Source organism: Mercenaria mercenaria, chromosome 19 (assembly GCF_021730395.1).
Source record: "Mercenaria mercenaria strain notata chromosome 19, MADL_Memer_1, whole genome shotgun sequence".
NCBI lineage: Eukaryota > Metazoa > Mollusca > Bivalvia > Venerida > Veneridae > Mercenaria > Mercenaria mercenaria.
This window is the reverse complement of record NC_069379.1, coordinates 15,765,082-15,790,228: the sequence shown is the minus strand read 5'-3', so window position 1 is coordinate 15,790,228 and position 25,147 is coordinate 15,765,082. Positions and strand designations below refer to the sequence as shown.

The 25,147-nt window shown below is 35.0% G+C and overlaps 1 protein-coding gene across 1 annotated transcript; it reads left to right on the top strand.

Moving 5' to 3' along the window:
* Positions 1-8,859: 8,859 nt before the first annotated feature.
* Positions 8,860-24,139, top strand: LOC123542527 (peroxidasin-like). The gene is made up of 9 exons (XM_053531186.1): positions 8,860-8,979; positions 9,840-9,967; positions 10,252-10,323; positions 11,347-11,363; positions 12,472-12,497; positions 14,618-14,844; positions 15,662-15,833; positions 16,363-16,475; positions 23,962-24,139. Exons 1-9 carry the CDS (start codon positions 8,970-8,972, stop codon positions 24,121-24,123), a joined length of 927 nt encoding a protein of 308 aa, XP_053387161.1. The 5' UTR covers positions 8,860-8,969; the 3' UTR covers positions 24,124-24,139.
* Positions 24,140-25,147: the final 1,008 nt, after the last annotated feature.

Here is a 25,147-nt window from a genome sequence, read left to right as displayed (position 1 = left end):
CATGAAAATAATTCCAAATATAACAACTTTGTGACCTTGACCTCGGGTATAATTGGCCCAGCCACTGCACATACTTTGTTTGTATGCTGGAAAATGTTTATGTGAACTTACAGTAAGACATAATTAATAGTAACAAAGATACAGTGAAACACCGCTCGCTCGAGGTCGCAAGGGGATGATCTAAATGCTCGAGTTATCCATGGTTTCGAGCGACCCAAACATTGACCAACAAGTTTGTTTTACCAATTGTCATCGAGACCATTTGCAGAGGAAACGGTGATGCATAATAATAACACACTCGTGACATTTTCAAAAAACGTATTACAAACGTTATTTATGATAGATCGTAAATGGCACATGTGAAGAAACAGCTAAGACATTTTTTTTTTTTTTATTTTTTTTTTTTTTTTATTTGACTATACTGTAATCGAATTCGCAATTTTCTTCTCCAAATTAAGATCTCATAATTATCGTCTCAATTTTATGAAAAGGCTATCTTATTTCCTTTATTTGCATGCAAACAACTGTTGATTAAAATATTAAGATCTCATAATTATCTTCTCGATCCCGCAGAAAAAAGTAATAATTAATAACAATTTTGATCAATAAATTTTTTCTTCCACCTTTCATCAATAAATAATCTCATTATCAGATCAAATATACCGACAAACAAACATTTAAGATAGTCGGGGAATAGACCATGCAATTCTCACGGCGTGCGAAAATTTTGAATTAACCGATACATTCTGACCGCCGAAGGTGTGAAAAATTTTGACACCTCTGCTCGAGTTTGCCATAAGCAACAAAGAGTAAATTAATACACAGGGACCAGGTGTCATGCTCGAGCGATCGAGTTATCGATGCTCGACCCAGCCATGGTAATTTCACATAGAAAATAGAAGGAAATCAGCCGGGACCGCATGAATTGCTCGGGCGAGCCCGGGTGCTCGAGTCATCGATGCTCGAGCGAGCGGTGTTTCACTGTATGACCAAAAAAAGAAGGTTGCCGGAAAACTTTAACCTTAAATATAACCTAAGTATAACATCTTGATGACCTTGACCTTTGGTATTATGGGCCCAGCCCTTGCACATATTTTGTATGCTGGACAAGGTTTATATGAAGTTAAAGTAAGATTCAAGCAATAATAACAAAGATATTACAGAAAAGCAAAGGTTGCCGAAAAATTTTAACCTTGAAAAAAACTAAGTATAACACCTTGGTGACCTTGACCTTTGGTATAATTGGCCCAGCCCCTGCATAAACTTTGTTTGTATTCGGGACAATGTTTATGTGAACTTACAGTAAGATATAAGCAATAGCAACAAAGATATGACACAAAAACAAAAGTTGCCGAAAAACTTTAACCTTAAAAATAATTTAAGTATAACACCTTGGTGACCTTGACCTTAGGTATAATGGGCCCAGCCCCTACTTATGCTTTGTTTGTATGCTGTACAATGTTTATGTGAAGTTACAGTAAGATATGGCAGAAAAACAAAGGTTGCCGAAAAACTTTAACCAAGAAAGCTCACGCCAACGCCATCGCCGACACCGACGCCAACGTCGACGCCGGGGCGAGTAGAATAGCCCCCCTATTCTCCGAATAGTGGAGCTAAAAAGTCATTGGCCTTTAGGGCGTAACTTTGTCTCCGTTAAAAACATCTCTGCTAAACATTTTGGAGCAAACAGTACAGTTCAATGTTTCTATCATTGTTAGAACTTGTAATTGCTTTATTTCGAATTGGTTTTGCATGTTTGAAAATAATTGTAAATACATCAATTAGTTAAAGAGATACAGATCATTAACTAATAAAGTAAAAGATTTTTACGATATGCATTTATCATTTCGGCAATAAGTATTAGTTATTTAACATTTAGCATTTGGCATTTAACATAAATTTTTATGGTCTTTGGCATTTAAAATGAGCATTAAGCATTACGTATTTGGCATTAAGTTATTTGCATTTAGCATAAACAATTGTCATATAGCATTTTGGTAAATAACATTGCGCAGCGACCTTCCATAACCTACATAGCCGTATGAAGTACCCTGTACTTCGGAATTTAAACAAGGGTCAAAACGTACAGTGATATCTGCATACACGTAGAATTACCCTATCATAATCCATGTGTGGTCAACCGTAGCCTCTAAAGCTTCTACATGTATTGGTCTATAGCCAGAACATATGTTCAAACACTATCAAGTGTGACCTCCCCTCAACTTCTAAAGCAGGGTATCTGATCTTTGTATCAAGTGGAAGCCAGGACATGATATGTTCGTGTAGGAAATGACTATGTTTCCTTGTCATAGCAGCTCAAAATGGAATGAAAACCTTAAAGACTTCAAGAAAAGGGCCGTTTACTAACCCTATTGCTATAACTTTTTTGATTGTTATTAAATGTGCAGCTGTGCAGTAATGATATAAATACATGTCATGTAAACAACAAAATATATAATTTATAAAGTAAAGACTTAAAACAGTTAAATAACAATGTTTGTAATCGCAAATCCCACCTGGTTATGTCTTTTGGAGAAAGTTTTGAGCATTCAGTGCATATCTATGTAAAACAACACATCTTATAATTCTTACATATAAGTAAGATACATCATTAAAGCGTTCCGCAATATTTACCAAAAAGACTAACAAGAATTTATTAAGCAAAAGCAAAAGCCTATATAGAATCCATGCTGTTTAAACAATGTTTAGATTTAATTTATAAAAGATAATTCATAAAAAGATTTTGTGTTTGAGACATTCTACAATTAATCGAAGTGTATGAAAAACGGAAAAGTACGGAAATGCAGCTTTTATACCGCGTACGGACGAACAGATGTTGTATTCTTTTTTTTTTGGTCACAAATTTTCAGATGTTATAGTAGCGATATAGTTAATTACGGGAATAGTCTCTGAAAAAATATATATGTTAGAAAATGTCGAAAATCCGTTAAAAAGTAAGTGTATTTTTAAAATTATATGAAATAAAGAACAGTCGGATTTAGTGGTGTTCAACAAGCAGAGACTGACATTAGAACTTTATTTCGGTGTATTGATAAATAATACCCAGGAAGAATAACATCGGTCAATTTGTCCGGAAATTTAATCCAAAGCGACAGTGCGACAATGCGAAAATGCGAGGTTTTAAATCTAAATAAGCAGAACTTGGCAAAAAGTGTCACATGACTGTTTTAAAGAATAGTGTTCATTTATCAAATCAGTTATTTCTTAACATGCCAGCCACATTTAGTTTTAATCAACATATAACAAGGTAGACCGGAACTCTTCTTTTCTTGTTTACACGATCATACGATCCAGGATCCCAGGATTTAATTCACAAGAGTTACTCCCCTTTTATGCAGCACACGCATTTGCTCTTTCTGTCAACAAGATCTTTTACAGTTATTTTGTTCAACGCTAGGTATACATTGTTTAACATACACAATGTTGTTGTTTTTTGCTGCCCTGAAACACAGACTTTCAGTGTATTCAGGTATACTAAGATTCGAGTATTAATTTGGCTCAGTGGTAAAGTGATACGGATTTTGACTGGCAATCCAAAGGTCCGTAGTTCACAACTTGGTAGAGGTCACTGGGATATCTTAGGTCCAAGAAACCGCATGAAAATAAAAGTTATATTACTCAAAAATTAATCAAAAATGCAACCTTGACCTTCCTGAGTTTTACTGTGTAATTAATAATATACAATTATTTCAAAACACTACATTGAGTAACAAAGTTTTGCTCTGGACACGAATTGTTGCTAAGAGACCGGACCCGAAAGTGCGACCTAAATGTTTAAAGACACTGATTCTGGTATGCCAGGTATGTGGCCTATGGGAATGATAAGGTCTGCGTACTGGTGGTAATGGCCAATACACAAGACTGGACTATTGATAGACTTGCTTCTGTTTATCATAATAAGCTACTGTATAGCTACTGTGCAGTACATAAATTACAGGTGATATTTCTCACCTTCATAGCAAATCAGTTCTCACCTTTATAACGAGTTTAGAAAGCTTGATTGAATTAGGGCTAAATAAACAAAGTGATATGACACAACAGTGTTTTTTTCCATATTTTTAATAATCAAGTTTTTTAACAATTACATTTCATCATTGCTGTTTTTTTTTTTTAATCAAAAATACAAAAAATGCATTCAGGTACATAGCTTTTAGAAATAATAAATTATGTGTATTTTGAACAATGATATCTCTTTATTGCTGGATTTTATTATACATAAAAGAATGATCATTATTTAGACAACACAAGGGGAATTATGCATTTCTAATATATAAAATCCTTCTGTCCATATTCCATTTTATCAATTAAAAATGCAACTGAACGCTTAATTTCTAATAAAATCCAGCAATTATCTTTTTTTCTGGTTTTACTTTGTTACTTTTAATAAAAAGATCAAAATCATTGAATGAACAAACTTTTAATTTCTTTTATTAAGTTTTAAGTAATTATTTAATGGTTAAGGAGTGAGAATTGCTTTGCTATAAGAGTTATTATTTAATTGGCCTGGACATTACTCAACGTCAATTAAAATAATTTTGTGTACATTCTAAACAAAAACAAAAACAGCATTTCAATCAATAAAATGCAAAACACAGGAAATAACCAATTTATCTGTAGGCAATAAAATTTATGATTCTCTGACAATAATTAGGCTACATGTCAAGTCTACAGGGGTTTTACGGACCCTTATCAGACTGGACCAGACAGGATCTTGTATATTGGGGATTAAAAAGTCTGGTATTTGGGGGGGGGGGGGGGGGGGGGGGGGGGTCACTTATATAGGAGATTTTTTTTGTCTTTAAGCAAGGGTGATGACTCTTGCATGTCCAAGATCATTTGGCTGTAGTAAACATTTGTGTAACATATTTTAAAATTTCTCAAGGAATGATAAAGTCATACGCTGGTATAACATTAAATTTTTGACCCCGTTGAAAATAGACCTTTTTCAACGTTAAGTATTGACCCTATCAATATTTCAACATTAAATTTTTGAGCAAAAGGTCCCTTTTCAACATTGAGAATTGAACCCGTTAACATTTCAACATCAAATTTTGATCAATGGGGTCGATTTTCAATGGGGTCAGTATTTAATGTTACACCTGACAAGAAATATTGCTTTATAAACCTATGGAATAACATGAATGTATTTGAAATCACAGACACTTGGGGCTCGGACCTCCACACACCCCATTCTCCTCCGCCCCTGGTTAAGTTTGGCCAAAATATTTTAGCATTTTACCATGTATTGAGCATAGGTGACGATCATAAAACGCATTTTGTAACATTTCAGCGTGTTTTTAAAAAAAAAATGTATTTTTACCATCAATGCTCTCGATATTACAAGATATGAAACATCGCACTATCACTACGGAAACAATAGCCAGTTAAACGTTTAAACGAACCCCTACCAATGAATTACTGGTATCAATCGTCAGATCTGTTACCATTCTGTCAAATGACACCGGTCCCGACAACTGTCATTTGTATTCCGACGAGAAATCAATAAATAATATAAATCAATCTATCTAAATTCTATGGAACACTTCCTTGCGAATAGATCCCTGCTTTGAACTGCGCATACCGTTGCCAGGTACCAAAATTGATACCGTTTCGACTGCATTATACCGGGTTATCGCTTCAGCACGTGTTACACGAGGTTTGTTTACATAAAGAAGTGATGATCTGGTTTAACATAGCCGTAAGAGTGACAATTTTGGTTCCCGGTTTATAACATGCGCTACACAAAGCGAGGGTCCAGCGCAAGCAAGTGTTCCCATTGTTCGTGCGATGTTTCATATCTTGTAATATTAAGAGCATTGATGGTTAAAATACATTTTTTAAAAACACGCTGAAATGTTACAAAATGCTTTTATGATCGTCACATATGCTTATTACATGGTAAAATGCTAAAATATATTGGCTAAACTTAACCAGGGGCGGAGGAGAATGGGGTGTGTTGTGGTCCGAGCCCCAAGTGTCTGTGTTTGAAATTTGGTCTATGCATGTAGAAATTGCCAGTCCGACACAAAATACTTAATATATAGATCTGTGTTAGACTGACATTAGAGGTGGTCATTCTTGATTCATCGGTAACACATGTTTGAAGTTTAAAATTAGTACTTGAAAGTCAGTCCATGCATGTAGATTCACACCCCGGACAAGACACTGCAGGCGGACGGACGGACGAAAGGAACTAAGCAACCATAAGGACTACGATAATGAAATCAACAAGAATTACTTGACACGGCAATAAGGACCATACATAAGCATATATAAACTGTTTACTGACTGCAAGTATACACATTTTACCCAAATGAAAGACGAAAGAAATCGCAAAATCACCGATAGATTAAACAGATACAAAATATATTTAACCATCAAAACATAATTATTTTGCCACGACGGTATTTTCAACTGTCGAACGTCAAGCTTAACGTATTTTTCAGTCAGTATAATATACATTTCTGTTGTTTTTGGTCTGTCTGTAGTAACATATTAATGCGCGAAAACTAGGTCACCGGACAGACGCCGAAGATAAAAATAGATTTATCTGCTAATATATTTACGACTATTTTGGATTCTGGCTAATACATCTGCGATTATAGTAGCATAGCATAGCGAGACACGGGAAAGTTTTGAATTGTAAATAATGTATTTGTGAATGAGAAATATTTGTTCGATTTTATAGATGTTTTATTTTTGATTTTCTTAATTATTCATTCCGTCAGAAGCGTTTAAATACAAATATACATGTATTTCATCAAAATGTTGATACAGTGATGAAATGACGGCGCTAGGAACATTACTCGTTATTTTTAAATCAAATGTTCACTTTGAACAGCATGCTACACTTTACTATTGATTATTCTCCGCGCCTAATTCATAGATGTGTCACTCAGTTTGCATGCCTATATCGGATTGACAGCAGTCAGAATATTGGCGGGTAGGCGCTATGTCTGCCCGATATAAAAATATGACCTACACCATTTTTTCCTAACGATTAGGTATAGTGTTATGTGTGTGAGATATGATTAAAAATCCCCTTAGTCAGTACCTAACCATTCATATATGTTAAACACATCAAAAACAACAAAGGGCAAGTATTGGCCAGATGTCGTAAAAAAGTAACTTAATTATAATAAATGTAAGCTGTTTGGCATGCCGATGTCAACGTTGATGATTGTTTTTTGTCAATAACAGTGAACAGCGTAAAAGACGGAGTATCCCCAGTGTACGAATAGACGGTTTGATACCTGATCGATATCGTCGGTCCGACTTAAAACCAGTGAGCAAAACTATAATGGGCTGACATCATTTTTACGATATCTATCCAAAATAAAAGAGATATTGGCCCAAGGGTGGATTAGATAACACTTTCATAAAGTGCTGAAACGTTTTCAAAACGAAACAGAAATTATTTCAGGGACTACATCTTCCGCTGGCTTTACAGACCATCATTTTGGAAATTTGTATAGAAATGTTGTGTTATTTTTCGAAAAATATATTACGTACTAGTAAATCAAACAATAATTTGTTTCTAAATGCTTAAAAGCATCAAGTTCAATTAAACGGTCAAAAGTATTCATGAATGCAATTATGGGCTAATACTGATGGCGGGTTATGGTTTTATCGGTCACGCAAAATATTGCAAAGGACTCTGTCTTATTTTACTTGCAGTATTTTAATTCATATGTACACAGAGTATAGCTTACGGATAACAGATCAGAGGCTAATAAATTATATGTTTCGAGAAATGGTTGACGAGGAGTATGTATTAAACAGTCATATTTTTACATGCGGAGAAGGCAGTGGCTGGGTAGCCGGTTCCGTCGATGTCAAATAGCTAATGTTAATTGATAAATGGTAAATACTAAAAGTATATAATCTTCAAAATCTTGTACAATCTGTGTTGTTCAAAGACAATCGATCCTCCAGTACTTTCAGTCCTTTGATTTACTTTCATACGGCTGTATTCTCGATAGCCGACAGCTGACTTCAACGACTGCCTACCGCAAATACAGCGGTCGTTTTCGATATTCATTTTTCTCGACCATGCCTATTTAACGGCTAATATATTTTTTCAGAAAGCACGTAGAACCCGGAAACTTCACACAGATGTTCCAAAAGGAAACATGTTAAATCAGACGATAAAAGTTTTCAAAGGTTGTTCATAAACAAAACAATTTGCGCGAAACTTTGGATTTTTGCTCGATTTTTCAAACTGAAGATATTGTTAGGGAATTTCTAAAAACATACCAATCGTTTTCGGCCCAGAAATTGTAAATGTAAGCCATGTCCATTCCATGACAACACTGTCAAGTTGATTTGCCAAAACTGGCTTCGTTTGAACAGAAATAAATGAAAAATGTACCTCCGATTTACAGCTGGGTTACTTTTCCAGATGCGAGAATTAAGAAAGACATGCGAAAATTAAGACGATAATTGTCGCCCTAAAACCTCGCGAGGATTGTTAAATCTCGCATGTATTTATATGTTACAAGGTGACAATCGCATTATCGCGTGTCGGGGAGGCGAGAATTAAAGTGGCATAAACAGGATTCCGTAGATAAGGTTGTTTTACACTCTTAAAGTAAGGTAACTATTTAAAGGTGTTATGAGTGTTTTATGACGCCTTACTATATATATGTTATAACCTCTATGAATCATGTACCACGTTAACACCCCCGTAACGTTTACAATGGTCGTTATCAAGCATATTTGGTCGGTTAATTTTTGGAGAGCTCGCGATTTTCACGCATTTACTAATAATTCAATAATTATCAAAACAGTTATAAATATTGTAGATCTTCCTAATATACTGATCATTTTTAATTTACCGGCCTTAAAGGTTATTTTGAATCATCCAAAAAAAAAAAAGATAAGATAAAACAAAAATAGAACATGTCGTGTAGAAAATTTTGAAACGGATTTGTAAATAGGACGGCAATATGATAACAGGTAAGGCAATATGTGATCATAAGACTGTACAAAGTAAATATAACATATCGTTTTTCTCATTAAAATCTAAATACATCACAGTCTGAATTTTGATATTTCAAGCATGTTTATCATGAACTATATACATTCAGTGTTTAACTATTAGCCTGCTGAATTTCTATAATGAACTTGTCCATCATTCAATTGGGGCAATGCCACTTATTATTCGAAGGGGTGTTCACTGAAAATTTACTGACTGAACAGCGAACGGATGTGCTGGCTGATCTTGGTCTGCACTGGTCGAAAAGGCAGAATAACTTGCCGCCAGCAGGCTAAATGTTAACTGACATGTAGTAATAAAATAGATGCTACCTTTTGTAAAATATGTCATCCCTAATTATCACACTGACATCTCACAGCAAAGCGTTTTTATCAAATGTACGAACCTTGACCTTAGAACATGTTTTTTAAAGCGTTACCTTTGATAAAACTACATATAGCAGTAGTATTTCAGTTAATATTTAATCAATGACCACAAAGGCAGACATACGTTAAGTCAAAACAATATATTCTTATAATATATGTCATGCCGCTATGTTTATTCTTTAATTATGTGTTATATGCGTTTAGATGCACGTTAACATTTCCTATTCAAACAACCACTGCTGACTGACAAATTTGTCATTTTCGAAAACTACAACTTCAAAACATCCATTAATCCCTATACTTATGTCGTCTGCTTTCGAAGTTTTCTTCGAGCCATGCCAATGTACAGTTTGGCATTTGGCCAAATGTCTATATCTTTTGCGAACTTAAGTAACTCTTCTTGAGAGAAAAGAATGATCTTGTATATATATTGTTTTTTCTTTTTTCTTTTCTAGTTAGTTTAGTTCGGATTTTGATCATTCTGGTTAACGGCTCAACAGTCTTGTCACTTCTGTGTCTGAGTTGTAAGAATGTCCGCTACGTGCAGGACTGTCTCACGGTCGAAGAATGTGGTGCACATCAGGTACTTGCTGTCAGTTTTGTGAAGTAGGCTTAACTCTGTATTTGCTGAAAAGGATTTCTACTTTAACTTTCAACCACGAAACACATTCAATCAAGCATCTTCTGGCAATGTGTAATTTAGCGTTTCTTACAGGCCCAAAAGGCAAATACCTAATAATTAAATTTTCGCAGTATCATAGCTCCGGTCATAACATCTCCCTCTTATGTTCATTTTATTATTAAAGTACTGGAGACAAAGGTGACTTCAGATATTCAATGAACATATGAAAGATGTTTTTGTTTTAGAAATGTTACTCAAACCGTGTCACTGACAGTCATGGTACACATACATACAGTTTAGGATGCGTAGACCAATTTGTAAGTATATCTTTTATATTTGATAATGTGAGATGCTGACTTAATATAATACCGGTATCTCTCTTTCAGAGTTCCTTGCGTTTAGATATTATGTTGGAATCATCTATGACAGAAATACTGTTGAAAAACGGCGTTAAACCCAAAACAAACAAACAAATCTATACGATTACCGTTCTTTTTTATCATTGTAGAATTCTCCCTTCTTTCATCTATAAGAAACTTTGAGTACTTCTGTCTGGTAACAGACAATTCTAATCAATCCATGCTTTTTTCTGTAACTAGTCGATAAAGATCAATGGAATTCAAAACGTGTGTAGCATATTAGTATAAAATAATACAATATATACACATTTATTATATGTCTAGTTGTTTTCACTTTTCAAACAACTGCATGTTTCAGAGAAAGACACAGTAGTATATGACCTTTTTTTACTTAACTGAGTCAAATAATGATGACAATGGGAATGAAATTCATTGTACCGTGGCTGTTACATTTGGGCATTTATCCATGAAATGAAACGTCACATCAAATAATAATGAATGAATGTTCTCATACAGTACCCTTAGAACGCATGGAATTGATGTAATTTATATAAATTTTTTTCTCTTTCAACCTTTGATTCCCATTGTACTACAATTCGTTTAAATGGGTCAACCGTGTTGTTGTACTTACAAAATAGACTGGCCCGGTTTATAGGTTGGTCAGGGCGATGGATATGCATTGTATTTTGCCATCGAAATATTATTATTATTTAAAAATGCTTCTTCCACTTTCGTTTGGATCCGTTCATGTTTACAAACACGTTTGTTTATTTTATTGACTTATACATGACCGTCAAATATGTAAATGTTTGCCAGATATATCAATGTAACAACGTGATAAAAGAATATAGATGGGTGATTGCGAAAGAGAACTATGTGCATGGTGCATTCAACCCCTAGATTATGTGGTAAATATACACAAGTGTACCTCTAAATACATTGTCCAGCTGATATATATTTATTTTCAACCATATTTTACAGGCATGCGTGCATCAATCGCAAACGCATTTGGAAAGGGGGCACGAATTAAACCAACGGGTTTAACTTTTTAATGCGGACCAAAAGAGGGAAAACCTCGCCGCAGTGTTCCCTAATGCAAACGGATGTAACAAAAAACCTTTGTGCAACGGGTACAAAAACGTTTCCCTTATCAAGGTTTGAAAAACCCCAATAGATAACAGAAATGCACCCAAATCCCCGTTTTTATTATCAAAAAAAGGCTAATAAAATTGAAATATGGGATCGTTTTTTATGAGAGATATTCACCCCTTACGCTAATGTAGGATTTCTAATGACATGGGTCCATATAGAGATGGCATGAAATGTGCAATATGTACCCAGTTTTTATTAGGTGTTTTTTTTCCTTTTCTGTTTAGCAAAGGTAAAAAAACTCCCCTAGGATGACATGTAAAGCTTTAAAAAAATCATTGAAAACAAGCCTTGAATTTGGCCGCGACCAGGTACAATTAAGAAAGTTAACATTATTAGTCTTGTTAGAAATTCAAAGCTAAATGTTAGAAATTCAGTTTTATATGTTTAGAAATTCTTTTTCAATTTTATTTGTTTAGAAATTCAATTTTATATGTTTAGAGATTCAATTTCAATTTTATATTTTAAAAATTCCCAATTTTTATATTCAAAAATTTGTTTTATATTTAAAATTCATTTTATTGTTCAGAAAAATCAATTTCATATTTTCTGATCACACTTAAAAGTTTCAAAAGTGGTGTTAACTGAAAATGTCACAATTCCCTGAAAAAGTAGAAACAGAAAAAAGTTATTCAGTTTCACAGAGTTAACATGTATGCATTTGAAAAATTTTTTGATTTTTGATTAATAATAATCATTGGCTTTTTTTTTATTCGCAAAAATGTGAAATTTTCCCTTTGAAAAATTGAAATTCAAGGGGCAATTAAATGAATTTTTTTGCCTTAATATCGTATTAAAAAATGTCTTTAACGGCATTTTGTCCCAGAACAACCCCGGATGATAAGATTTTTTGTTGGTTAAATGGCTGGTAGAAACGTCTTTCTCTCTGGTAACTCTTTTGCGGTGCTTGGCCGAACCTTCAAAGTGTGATATATTTTTTGCTCTTTATATCTTCAGGGTGCAAAAAGAAAAGAAAAAGGAGTGTGATATTTTTTATGTACGTATAAATTTTCGCTTTATTCAAAAATTAAAACCCCGTGAGTCTTAACACTTTTTGGTGTAAAACGGAGTTATCAAGAAGGGGAAATAAAAAAAAAAAACAAAAAAAAATCCTTTCCCATGCAAGAAACAAAAATATTTGAGTTGCCCATGGGGGAAAAAAAACACAGTGCTTTTGGACCGCGGGACCCCAGCAACCACGCATCTGCGCAGTTGGCGGATCCAATGTTCGTTTTCAAGCCTTTGCAATTAGAGAAATGTTAGCGAAAGATGGATCCTACCAGATGTGGTGCGACTGGTCGGAAACTATTGGTCGAAATGATATGTCGGTTTTTTTTTTAAAGCGGGTCATTAAACCTATGCCGATTGTAGAAAGGCGGAATCAGTAAAAAAATGTTTGGAAATTATCCCCCGGAAGGTATCCTTTCAGGGTTTAAACTGTCCTTTGTTTTTTTTTTTCGTTCTGTTTCATCCGAGAGCTTTAGGGCCCCTCCTACGGACAGCGTTACAAATGGACTGTTGGGATCAGGTATGTCTAAAACTTTTGCACAGGAAAATGAACGTGCCAATTTCCCGTTCCCGGGTTTTGCTTTGGGGCCCCGAAAAAATTTTTGAGCCCGGCCATGTGAAAACAATTAAATGCTTTGCGACCAGCATGGATCCAGACCACTCCCTCTATGCTGTTTGCCCTTTAAAACCTATTGTAATTTTGAGAAACTGTTAGCGAACGCTGGCCCCGACCAGTGCGCGGATGCGCAGGCTGGGGCGGGTCCTTTTTGGGGCGCAAAGGCACATGTTGGTTTTCCCATGATCGGCAGCTCGAAAAATTAACTTTTTTCCCTTTTTTTTAGTAGTTACTCGTTTTGCCTGTAGCCCGCAAATTTCAAAAATTCAATCAGACGTATGTCCCTTAGCAGAAATTTTTTCACTTAACGATTTAACGACATAACGGATATTATCTTTTTAAGGGGATCGAACTAGTATACCAATAAAAAGAATCCCAATACACTTTTACGGCGGTAGTAAAAAGAGAAAAAATAGTACGTAAACGTTTTTAATTTTATGAAAATGATACTAGACACATAAAAGGGCGTATCGGGGGAAAAAAAAAAAAAAACCAAAAGCAGGTTTTTAAACTTCTTAAAAGACACTGAGTCGACATTTTGCGACCTTCAAAGTTTTTAAAATTTATTTGGAAATTGATGCCCCTTTTGGGGTCTGACAAAAAGCAGTCTCAACAAATGGCATATTTAAACCCTTGACTTTGGGAATTTTTTTTTTAAATTTTGGAAATTTTTCAGCTTTTTTGCACTTTTTCTTAAGCAAAGGACGTCTGAAAAATACAAATTTCCCCAAAAATTGTGCCATGTTGTAACAACCTGATTACTGCAATTATGCTGATGTGACAAATGGTCATGTAAGGCAATGTTTCATTTTTGGTTTCTTCTAGCTTTCCCGGGGTCTTTTTACAGATTTTATTTACTACTTAATTGTACTCGACCAATATTGGCCCTTTAAATGATTAAATTTGCACGATTTTTTGCGGGAGATTGGGGGGGGGGGGGGGGGGTACGCGTTTGGGGTGCAGTCGTCGTCCTGTTTTAAAGTATGTTCACACTCGTATACATAATCCACATCCACGAGACCAGTCATGAACTAGGATCCTTTTAAACTTTATAGTCTGTAATTAGTGTAATACCTTTTGAAGAAATATTGTTTGGAAAAAGCATATGGATCTTACACTCCCTTTACTCATTCCTCATCAAGTTTTTGAGACATCCTACCTATATAATTGTTGAGGCAATTTTTGTATGAATATTGTTTGAGTACTTTGCTCAGACGGTAAGCATTTTATTTGGTGTGTTAACCTTACAATAACGTAATATTCTCACTGATATATTCGAGTTTTCATTAATTTTTCATGAGTTTTTAACTTAATAAATCCTTAAATCTAATTCTTATTTCTTTTTCATGTTATGCTGGCTACACAATACGCGAAAACAGTCAATTTTATAAATGTGTAATTTTGAAATATGGAAAAACCATTACTGATTTTACAGTCAGAAATACAAATAAGTCAAACTTTCCTTTTTCTATTTTTCAGCGACCCATGGAAAAACCACATCAGCGTCTGTTAAAACTACAAACACACCGCATTTAACTACAAGCCCGCCTCCTGTAACCTCTACCACGCCTCCTCTAACTGTCGCCACTCCTCCTAACATACATGTTTTAGTGAGCGGACCGCACATAAGCTCTTACGGAAGTCATGTACAGATTAATTTCATCATTATGCCACTGCCACAGTCATATGTTTGGAAATTCAATGGGGTTAGAAACAAACCTGCTACAACTTGTATCTATTCATATCTTTATTAGGTCTACCTCTTATAAGATTCTGGCATTTTCATTGGTTAAAAGGTGGTCACGTGGCGACCCCTTATATTTCTGTGGAGGGTCAGTAGATTTTCACGCCGTTCTAGACTTAAAATAAGTGGTTGATGAAGCAAATCAATAAAAGGGTTTATTAGTGACCCCCAAGGAAATATGTGGGGTCAGAAGGATAAATATTCGGACTCGGCTGAGGCCTTGTGCACCCCCACACCAACATTTATCATACTAACTTTATGAATTTCTCGAGGGACTCACTAACAAACCCACTAAATCAATCATGTCTTCGTTCTATTTAAAATTAAAGCTTTACGTGAAGTCGGAAGAATGGACAAACTGTTAAATGTAATCATTGACCAATTAAATGAATCGTTACTCCATGAATAAAGTGCCATTTATTTGTTAGTTAAATATATTGTTTGGAGTACAGAAACGGTTGACAGACATTTGATCATTCTGTGACAAGTATTTTTGGCACTTATCAGAACTTAACGACAATACATATGTAAATGTAACACAGGAATGTTGCTGTTTTAGATTTAGCTTTTGCCAAAGGCATGGTGAGTATGGAAATATATGCCAACCTTTCTAATGTGTTCATGCTAGCAAATATGCATATGTGCTATTATTTCAGACCCTGACTCTGTCCCAACAGTAAAATCAGCAGACGTTAGTACAAAACCTGACAGGACTGAACAAAGTAATTTGGCAATGTACAGTGTATGAGTACTTTCGTTCATTTTTGTTTTTAATTCAGACGCATGCATTACCTAAGGGAGTATCTATACAGGACTCAGAGGGATCCCTTGCAGGAATGGCAACGATAGTTATTGCTAAACTTAATGAAACAACGTCTGGAACCTATAGCTGTATCCCCACCGTAAACGGACGTCAAGTTGAAAAGACTCATTTTATTGGAATACAACAAGGTTGGATAATTAGCTATCAGTATTTTTGCGTTGCACTTTATTTCTTTATTTCATGATTTCATACTCAAAAAATTTTACTTAGATTATTCTGAATTATCACCTAAGAAACATGTGTGAAACTGGCTCTTATTCATACTTGATTTAGGAGGCCTCTTCGGCTGAGTGATTAAGGTGACTTCGAATCACTTGCTCTTTACCGATGTTGGTTCGGGCCCCACTCGGGGCGTTGAATTTGTCATGTGATGAAGCCATTCAGCTCAGTCTACCCAGGTGTCCGCCCACGATAAAGTAATGCACAGAGAGGCACTTGGTGTCTTCCTCCACCAAAGAAGCTGGAAATATTTAATGGTATTGATCAGATATTAAAGTGGGTTTTTTGCACTAATGTAATACCAAATTTACGTTATGGCTCCCACGTCGTCAGACATGTGATATACAGCATTAAAAATCAAACATTTCTCCAGTGAAGCATACAACTGCAAACCACAGAACGTCATGTAAGATTTAATCTTCTCGTCCTTTATTTCAGAGCGACCGACCGTTTACATATCTAAACCAGCTGTGACAACAAGCTTTGTCTTGGTTTGTAATGTTACCGGCTATCCACTACCATTAATTCAATGGGATTTCGTACCATCTGGCGTAAGTAAATACTATGATAGATAGTAATTTGAATTTCAGCCGTTAGAGATCAATAAAATGACAAGTCAAATGGTCTATCGCGGCCAGAAATTTGTACAAACCGGACAGAAGTTGCGAAATTGTCATTTGTGCAGGAAAGAAGCGTTTACCATAATGTCCAGTACTGGACAGGTATAGTGACATACGTTTAAGATATCATGCTTTCTGTTTATGCAGGTAAACTTGTGTTTGGTTAAATTTCAACAGAACACAATTGTCTGAATAGTGTACAAACTCATTACTGTTTTTTTTCAGGCAAGCGTGGAAAAAAAGTGGTAGACAATGAAAGCAGTAACATTTTTATTAAAAAAACAACAATGAGACAAACATTTCCAACATCTTTGGACGGTTCAAAAATCCCATGTAAAACATACGATAAAGCCCGAAACGCGTGAAAATGTTCCGAATGTAAATCGGGTGAAGTAGGCGCTCTATGTATAGAGTTAGATTATGCGTCTTGATACTGTACCAGAGGGGTAGGTCAATTGTGGGTTATTGATTACACTGGGCGAGTCTACTTACTTATTACTTGAGGATGAAAGAAACGTGTTTTTTAAATGTTGCTCTTAAACAAGGGTGGCGGCTGAACTACAAAAAGTACAACAACAGTTAATTCACAACAAATCGTACGGTATGTTTTATAATCAGTAGAAGCTAGTCGTTTTTACGCTTATGAGACCTGTTTCACCCATAAGTAAAGAATTCACAGGTCCATCATGAAATATTTTCCCCAGCGCGCATATACTTCACCTATTCCATATGATCGCGATCAATAACTTCATTATTCTATCGTACGATTTGTGATAACACCGGTAAATAAATTTGACATTTTGTTCGAACCGGTTATGTCCAATTTTCCTAGTTATAGACATGTCACCTTGTTACCGAAGTAAGTAACCTTACAGTAATATCTGCGTTAGAGATTATACATGTTTTGTCTTAGCTTCGAAAAACATAATTACATAATGCCAAAGACCTGTATATATTTGTCAATTATTTATCTCCCTTTGACCGTAAACTAAAAGCTAGTAGCATTTATTGATATTTGACAAGTACCTTATAAATATAATCCCGAGGCAAGATTTTTTGTTTTTTTAGACATAAAACATGATTTTATATTGTACGTCCGAAGTTCGTGACGCGCCTAGCTCGAAAAGTATTTGATATAAATTGATGAAACCTTGCATGAGTCTTTATCATGATATGAACTTGTGCACCTCCTATTTTTCGTCTGGCTCCGCCCCCTATTTTCAGAGTTATGGCCCCTGAAATAGTCAAAAATGCACATTTTCACCTTGTGACACGCCTAGCTCAAAAAGTATTTAATATAGATTCATGAAACCTTGCATGAGTCTTAACCATGATATTAACTTGCGAACCTCCTATTTTTCATTGGCTCCGCCCCCTATTTTCAGAGTTATGGCCCCTGAAATAGTCAAAAATGCACATTTTCACCTTGTGACATTCCTATCTCAAAAAGTATTTGATGTAGATTCATGAAACCTTGCATGAGTCTTAATCATGATATGAACTTGCGCACCTTCTATTTTTTATCTGGCTCCGACCCCTATTTTCAGAGTTATGGCCCCTGAAATAGTCAAAAATGCACATTTTCACCTTGTGACACGCCTAGCTCAAAAAGTATTTGATATAGATTCATGAAACCTTGCATGAGTCTTAATCATGATATGAACTTGTAGACAGTTGGCTAACTTGGAAAAGAGGCCTAGTTAACAAATCCGTAGGCGTTTTTTAGTACAATATGGTATCATACCTTAAAACGTTCGTTATTCTTTTTGCTATTCAACCAGGGTGGATACCAGGCTCAAAAATACATTTTTATTTTTTTGTGAGGCCCCAAAAGGGGACAATTATTTTTTTCTCAATTTTAAGGGAAATTAAAGAAAATTTTCATTTCTATCATTATTTGATGAAATGTGTGTCTGTTTTAGATTAAATGTATTGTAATATGAATAAATATGTTCATCACACTAATTATTTTAGAATTTGAGGCCCATTACAGGGTTTAAAAAAAAATATTTTGAAATTTTTGACAGGTATCGCATAATTTAGAAGTATATTGTTTTTACTCTATTTGGGAAATCTCTACGATAGTAAGGTTGAGTATTTAAGGTTCAGGTGTGTAGCAGGCATTCTAATACACAAAATAATAAAATATGCACCACTATGGGGTTATGTTATTGTAGAATAATTGATCAGCAAATTTTAAAGTTTGTTGAAAAAAATTGCCCTCTTCTTTCATATGTTGTAAACCATAAAATTTACCAGAATATTCTCTTCACAGCAATTTAATATTTGTTCTAAGGTACTTATTTTACACCCCTATCCCCCCGCCCCCCCCCCCACCCCCGCCCACAAAAAAATGAGGCTCCAAAGGGGTTTAAATAACTCACATTTCATGATAATTTAGATTAATAAGTAATTAGTTAACAGAATCATTGCTGAAATATATTTAGCATATGACGATTTATGATTAACCATTTTATATGTATGGTGGTATTCACATCTCTTTAATAGGATGTAAGTGGAACTTTAATATGCCATAGTATAACTATAGCTCAAAGACCAGATTATTCTTAAATGTGTTCCCTCTTGATATACTAGTTGCAAGCCTACAATTATATTCATTGGCAATGTCACCTATGCATGTTTCTTTAATCATATGATCTCTTGTAACATTGGAATATACCCCAGACAACAATCAGATCACTTGATTCAGCTAGTCAGAGAGACAAGTCGAAGACATTTTTAACCAATTTGGTATCGGCGGATCAGTTGTCAAGTATTTTGGTTTCCGCTGCTCAATCTGGAGGTCAGCATTTCATGTACCACATGACACCAGTACTCTTGTGTGTCCACTTCAGTAAATGTCACAATGACACTGCACAGCTGATAGTTACATTTTATTATTGTAAGTATTTCATTACCTAAAAAGGATATCTGATGTTCATGTGAACATGTAGCACCTATTTTCCCAACCAGCTACGTTTTTGGTAGGTGGTGTTTATGAAGTAGCCACAAAGGGGCTAGAAAATTCTTATATTTTCAAAAATAATGTAATCATTAGTATTTTGTGTAATTTTGTGCCTTGCAGATTGTAGATATCGGCTCTTCTTTGTCCTCATATACTCGCCTCTATTCATGCTATAGGAACAAGAATGTCCAGGACCTGTGAAATCTTTTTGTTTACAATTTTGACAATATATTAAATATGTATATTTGTTGTTCGTTATTAACGATAGTTATACTTGTAAGGATTCCTGAGAGAAATCATTTTTATGTACAAATGACTGCATGAAACGCCACATCATTTTCCTGGCACCTTAGTGACGGTCAGGTCTAGATTCCAATCTGAGGGCCCTCCATGTAGTTTCAGCTCAACATTAAAAAGTTGTTAATGGTAATTTTTTTCAGTTCTAGGCTTATTATGCTCTAGAAGCCTATTTTGCTCAGGTTAAAAGAACTGAGTACATGTCTTAATAGTTGTTAGGTTTACTTTGTATCTAAATTTACAGAACATTCGTATTGTACATACTTTGCCATTACGTCTTTTATTTACACGTTATGCAACTCTCAAAAGTTGGAAGGATTAAGAGAAAGGTTTACTTCACTTTATACTGGTTTGATTTCCAAGTTGTGTTTTTGCAACTGACAGTTCCAAATCTGTGCTCCACTTTGTTCCTTTGTGTGTCCGTATCTTTCTCGTTGTCTATATATTTTACTTTGTTCATGTATATTAAAAGTTAACCATGTACACATCCATACAATCACTGATATGGGGTTTTGTTTGAAGGGGGAGGTTCTTTCTTCGAACGTAGTTTTTTCTTAATGAATATTCGTCCATGCGATTATTTTGTCTAGCCTTGTGCTTTGAAAATGCATGTACTCCCAAAAAGTAAAAATGCAACATCCATTCTTTAGAGCAGTCTAAGCATGACGTGTACACGAACATATGGCGCCTGTGTTGTAATTCATTTCACTACCACCTTAGAAACTCATATTAATTACATTTCGATATACATGTACAGAAATTCAATCATCAGTAAGGAATGACATACCAAATATCGGTAAAAGTCTTGATACTCTTAAATGATTAATAAATTGACCAAGAGTTTAAGTTTGAAGTTTTTACCTTGCAAAACACTTTTGTGTGATGTAGACGCGATTGCAAACATTTACGTGTAATGTCACACAAGGTTTTCTATATTGAAGTAGTATTATTACATCTGGTGACTCCACCATTTCAAAACAACTGAATGTCAATTGGTCGTACGGCATACAATTGCTTCAACAAAATATATTTGAAAAATGCCTGTTCTGGCCATGGATAAAGTCCAATAACGATTTTAATAACAATAGCTGCCCAAAAGCCATGCACTCGACTATTCAACAACTTCTAAGTTTAACAAGGACCATGACTAGGCAAGACTTACAAAACCATATATTGGTTACTTCCCGAGGTTTGATGACCGGAAACACTATGTGAAATTTTAATCTAATGCATGTAGTTTCTGAAATACACCAAACTTGTTCTCTAGGGACATGCTAAACTTTTACCAAATATTCTAGGTTGAAAACGAATCATATTTTGTATTAAACTCAGTCAAGATTAATTTTATTTCAAAAGGTTAGATGACACAAAAACCTTATGTAAAGGTTTAATCCAACACATATATTGGTTGCCAAGATATAAACTTACATGCAAAACTTATCCAAGGTGAGGATGTCAACAAAGGTGACACCAACACCAGAGTGAACAGAATAGCTCTCACTATTCTTCAAATGTACTGGAATTTTGAAAAGTTTGGCAATTCATATGTGTATATCAATGTACATCAAATATTTACACACAATGTTTTGTAAAAAAAGATGAAATATTTGCCAGAAAGTGATATTGTGTGTTTACTTTTTTGAGTGTATATATCGGTTCAGTATTCCATATTTGGGCAATTTGACTATATGTGTCTCAAAGGGTAGTACCAATAAACCGCACTCTTTTTGTAGTAACAATTAAATGAAAATAAGAAAATGAAATGCAGCGAAGTAACATGTATATGTAATATATTGGCTCTACAATTTCTTGAAATTCTCAAAGTTACTTATTCTATATATATCAAAGTGTTTTGCGAAGGCTCGGTTTTAGTGTTCTCAGACCTCAAAAGAAAGTGATGCTGCAAAAATAAAAACAATAAAATTACTTTACACAATAAGTTTTAGTACAGTTAATGTTTTAAGACTGCCTGAGTATATCCACACACTTAACTGAATGTTACGTTGATGGCAAAAATGATATGCAGCATGTTCTGTTAAAATTGTTCATTTTGAGTGTAACTCCTTTTGGGGCCTTTTGAATTATATATGAAATTTCAAAGAAAATGTAATATGTCTTTGTTTTTTTATATGCACTGGATACTATAGATGATAAACATTCATTTCTTAATTACATGTTAATACCAATGTACCGCAAATTTTAACATATTGGATACGGCACATAATCATGTAAATGCCGTCTGACGGAGAACCCCCAATTTAGGGCCTCTTAGTCTTTAATTTCAGTTGAAAATTACATTTATACGTCAAATTATATTATATAATTGAATCATTCCACTCTATTATATATTTAAGTCAAATTTACCTTAACCTGTAATCTAAACAACATTTTACTTTCATTATTATTTCTTATAACGTGCACCCCTTTTGGGGCCTCAGGAAAACTTGAATAGGGATATTTGAGCCTGGTATCCACCCTGGCTGAATTCCATATACCCCAACGAACATTTTGATGTATGATACCATATTGTACTAAAAAATGCCTACGGATTTTTTTCTCGGGGCTTTCGCCAACTGTCTATTGCGCACCTCCTATTTTTCATTTGGCTCAGCCCCCTATTTTCAGAGTTATGGCCCCTGAAATAGTCAAAAATGCACATTTTCACCTTGTGACATGCCTAGCTCAAAAAGTATTTGATATAGATTCATGAAACCTTGCATGAGTCTTAATCATGATATGAACTAACTTGCGCACGTCCTATTTTTCATTTGGCTCCGCCCCCAATTTTTAGAGTTATGGCCCCTGAAATAGTAAAAAATGCACATTTTCACCTTGTGACGCACCTAGCTCAAAAAGTATTTAATATAAATGGTTTAAAACTTGCATAAGTCTTTCGCATGATATAAACTTGCACACCTCAATTTTTTTTGGCAGGCTCCACCCCCTATTTTTAAAGTTATGGCCCCTGAAATAGTAAAAAAATGCACTTTTTCACCTTATTATGTGCCTAGCTCAAAAAGTATTAGATGTAAGTTCAGGAAATCTTGCTGGAGTCTTTATCATCATGTGACCTTGCACACTTGGCATTCTTCTTGATAATCTTAGCTCTTATTACAGAGTTATTGCTCTTGAAATAGCCAAAATAGTGGATTTTTTGTTTTGATGCTCATAGCTCAAAAAGTATAGGGCCTAGAATAATGAATCCTTTTCATAAAATGTTTGTTGAGGCTATACCCCATTAAAACTGCAAACATTTGAATTATTGCCCCTTATTTGTGACAAATGTACCAGTGGGGGCACAACCTGTGTCCTACAGACACATTCTAGTTTACATTTTTACATGATGGGCAACATGGTCATTATATAATATCGCCTCTAACGTAAATGATAAAACACCCGGTTTATAATATACAGCATTAAAATTGAATTGAATGAAATAACTTTTTTGGTGTGCTCATATTTAAGGTAGTGTCTAAATATACGATAAAATCTTTACAACTGTTAATTACAACAAGGCAGTTAAAATAATAGCTTATTTGTATGTTTAATGGCTCTGACCAAAGTTTTTCCTGCACAGAAGTTGCAATTTACGTGCAGAAAAATATCACTTTGAAAAGATGGTTAAGGGTCGTCCGTGATTGTGATTACTGACGTCGAATCACTTACCTCTCATCTCACCGATGTAGGTTCGAAACCTCGCCTGGTGTGTTCATTTTATGCAATGAAGCTTTCCAGCAGCAGGCTTTTGGCTTATACGCCGTCCATTGTATCCGTCAGTCCATCCAAAACTTTTTCCATACATGGAATGATTTCAGAACAATTTTTGTTTTGTTTTTGTTGGGTTTAACATCGCACCGACACAACTATAGGTCATATGGTGATTTTCCAGTTTTAATTATGGATGAAGATCAAAGATGCCATTACGGGCATTATTTCATTATGGGCGGGCACCTGGGAACAACCATCGACCCTCCCTAATGATGGTTTCCTCACACTGAGAATTTAACGTCCAAAGGGTGGGGGAGGAGTCGACTTCTCATCGGTAAAGGGCAAAAAAAAAAATATATATTATAATCAGTATGGCAAAAAAAAAAACTAGCAAAAAAAACCAAAAAAAAACAACAAACCAAACCAACAAGCATTGTTTCTTTTTAGATCGGATCACATGGTATACCTCCAGGCGTCCAGTTTAGTACCGAAAAGCTTAAGTCAGCATTGTATGTGGGAGCATATAATCCAGCCTATCACAATGGTGTATGGTACTGTAGGGCCAGTAACGCATTAGGAAGTGCTATAACGAGCGTACATATACACTAGGTAATAAAAGCAATCATTATATGAGCCGTGCCATGAGAAAACCAACATAGTGGATATGCGACCAGCATGGATCCAGACCAGCCTGCGCATCCGCGCAGTCTGGTCAGGCTCCATGCTGTTCGCTTTTAAAGCCTATTGGAATTGGAGAAACTATTAGCGAACAACATGGATCCTGACCAGACTGCGCGGATGCGCAGGCTGGTCTGGATCCATGCTGGTCGCATACCCACTATGTTGGTTTTCCCATGGCACGGCTCATATTACATCATGAGGTAGTGTACGGCGTACAGCCCTACACGATCATTTATGTACAATTCGAGTAATTCTTAGGAGCGTCAGTATGCATTAAGTTTGTTTGTTTTACAGCTAGCCCATAACTGTAAGATGAGTTAAGTTTAAGACATTAAGTACTGATATGATTATGATGAATTTGCCTATTTATATTTTCTATTGTTTACAATGGTAAAATAGAGCTTAGCTAAGCGGAAATTGTTTTACAATGTCTTGTATCAAATTGAACGTAGAATAAATCTAGGGTTGATATAACTTTACACAAGTGATTGTCCGTCTAGATAACAAAAGCTATTAATAGTTGTCTTCTGAGGTTGATATGGCACTTTATGTTGTACAAATACCAGCATATGAAGTGCCTCCTACTTGTATGTGCAGTATTTGTACATGTATATGATGTCTCTATTCTATCTGTTTTTTGTGTGTAACTTTTGTCCTGCTTAAAGAACTAATGAAAGTTGTAAATCTATAATTCTTCAGCCAGTAAAACAGATTGACTCGACGGTGCATACATTTGATAAGCAGAAATTAATATACTGCTTCACAACGTTTTCGTAACATTTCAACAGTGTATTACATGGATACAGTAGCTACTGTTTCTAATTATGATGTTTATCGGAGAAGCAGAAAATATTACTGTAAACAGGAGATATTTATACACGTAATATTGGAGTTTACTGGGTGTGAGTCTTGATGTGTGCAATTCCAGTTTTGTTGGGTCTGACTCTGACCT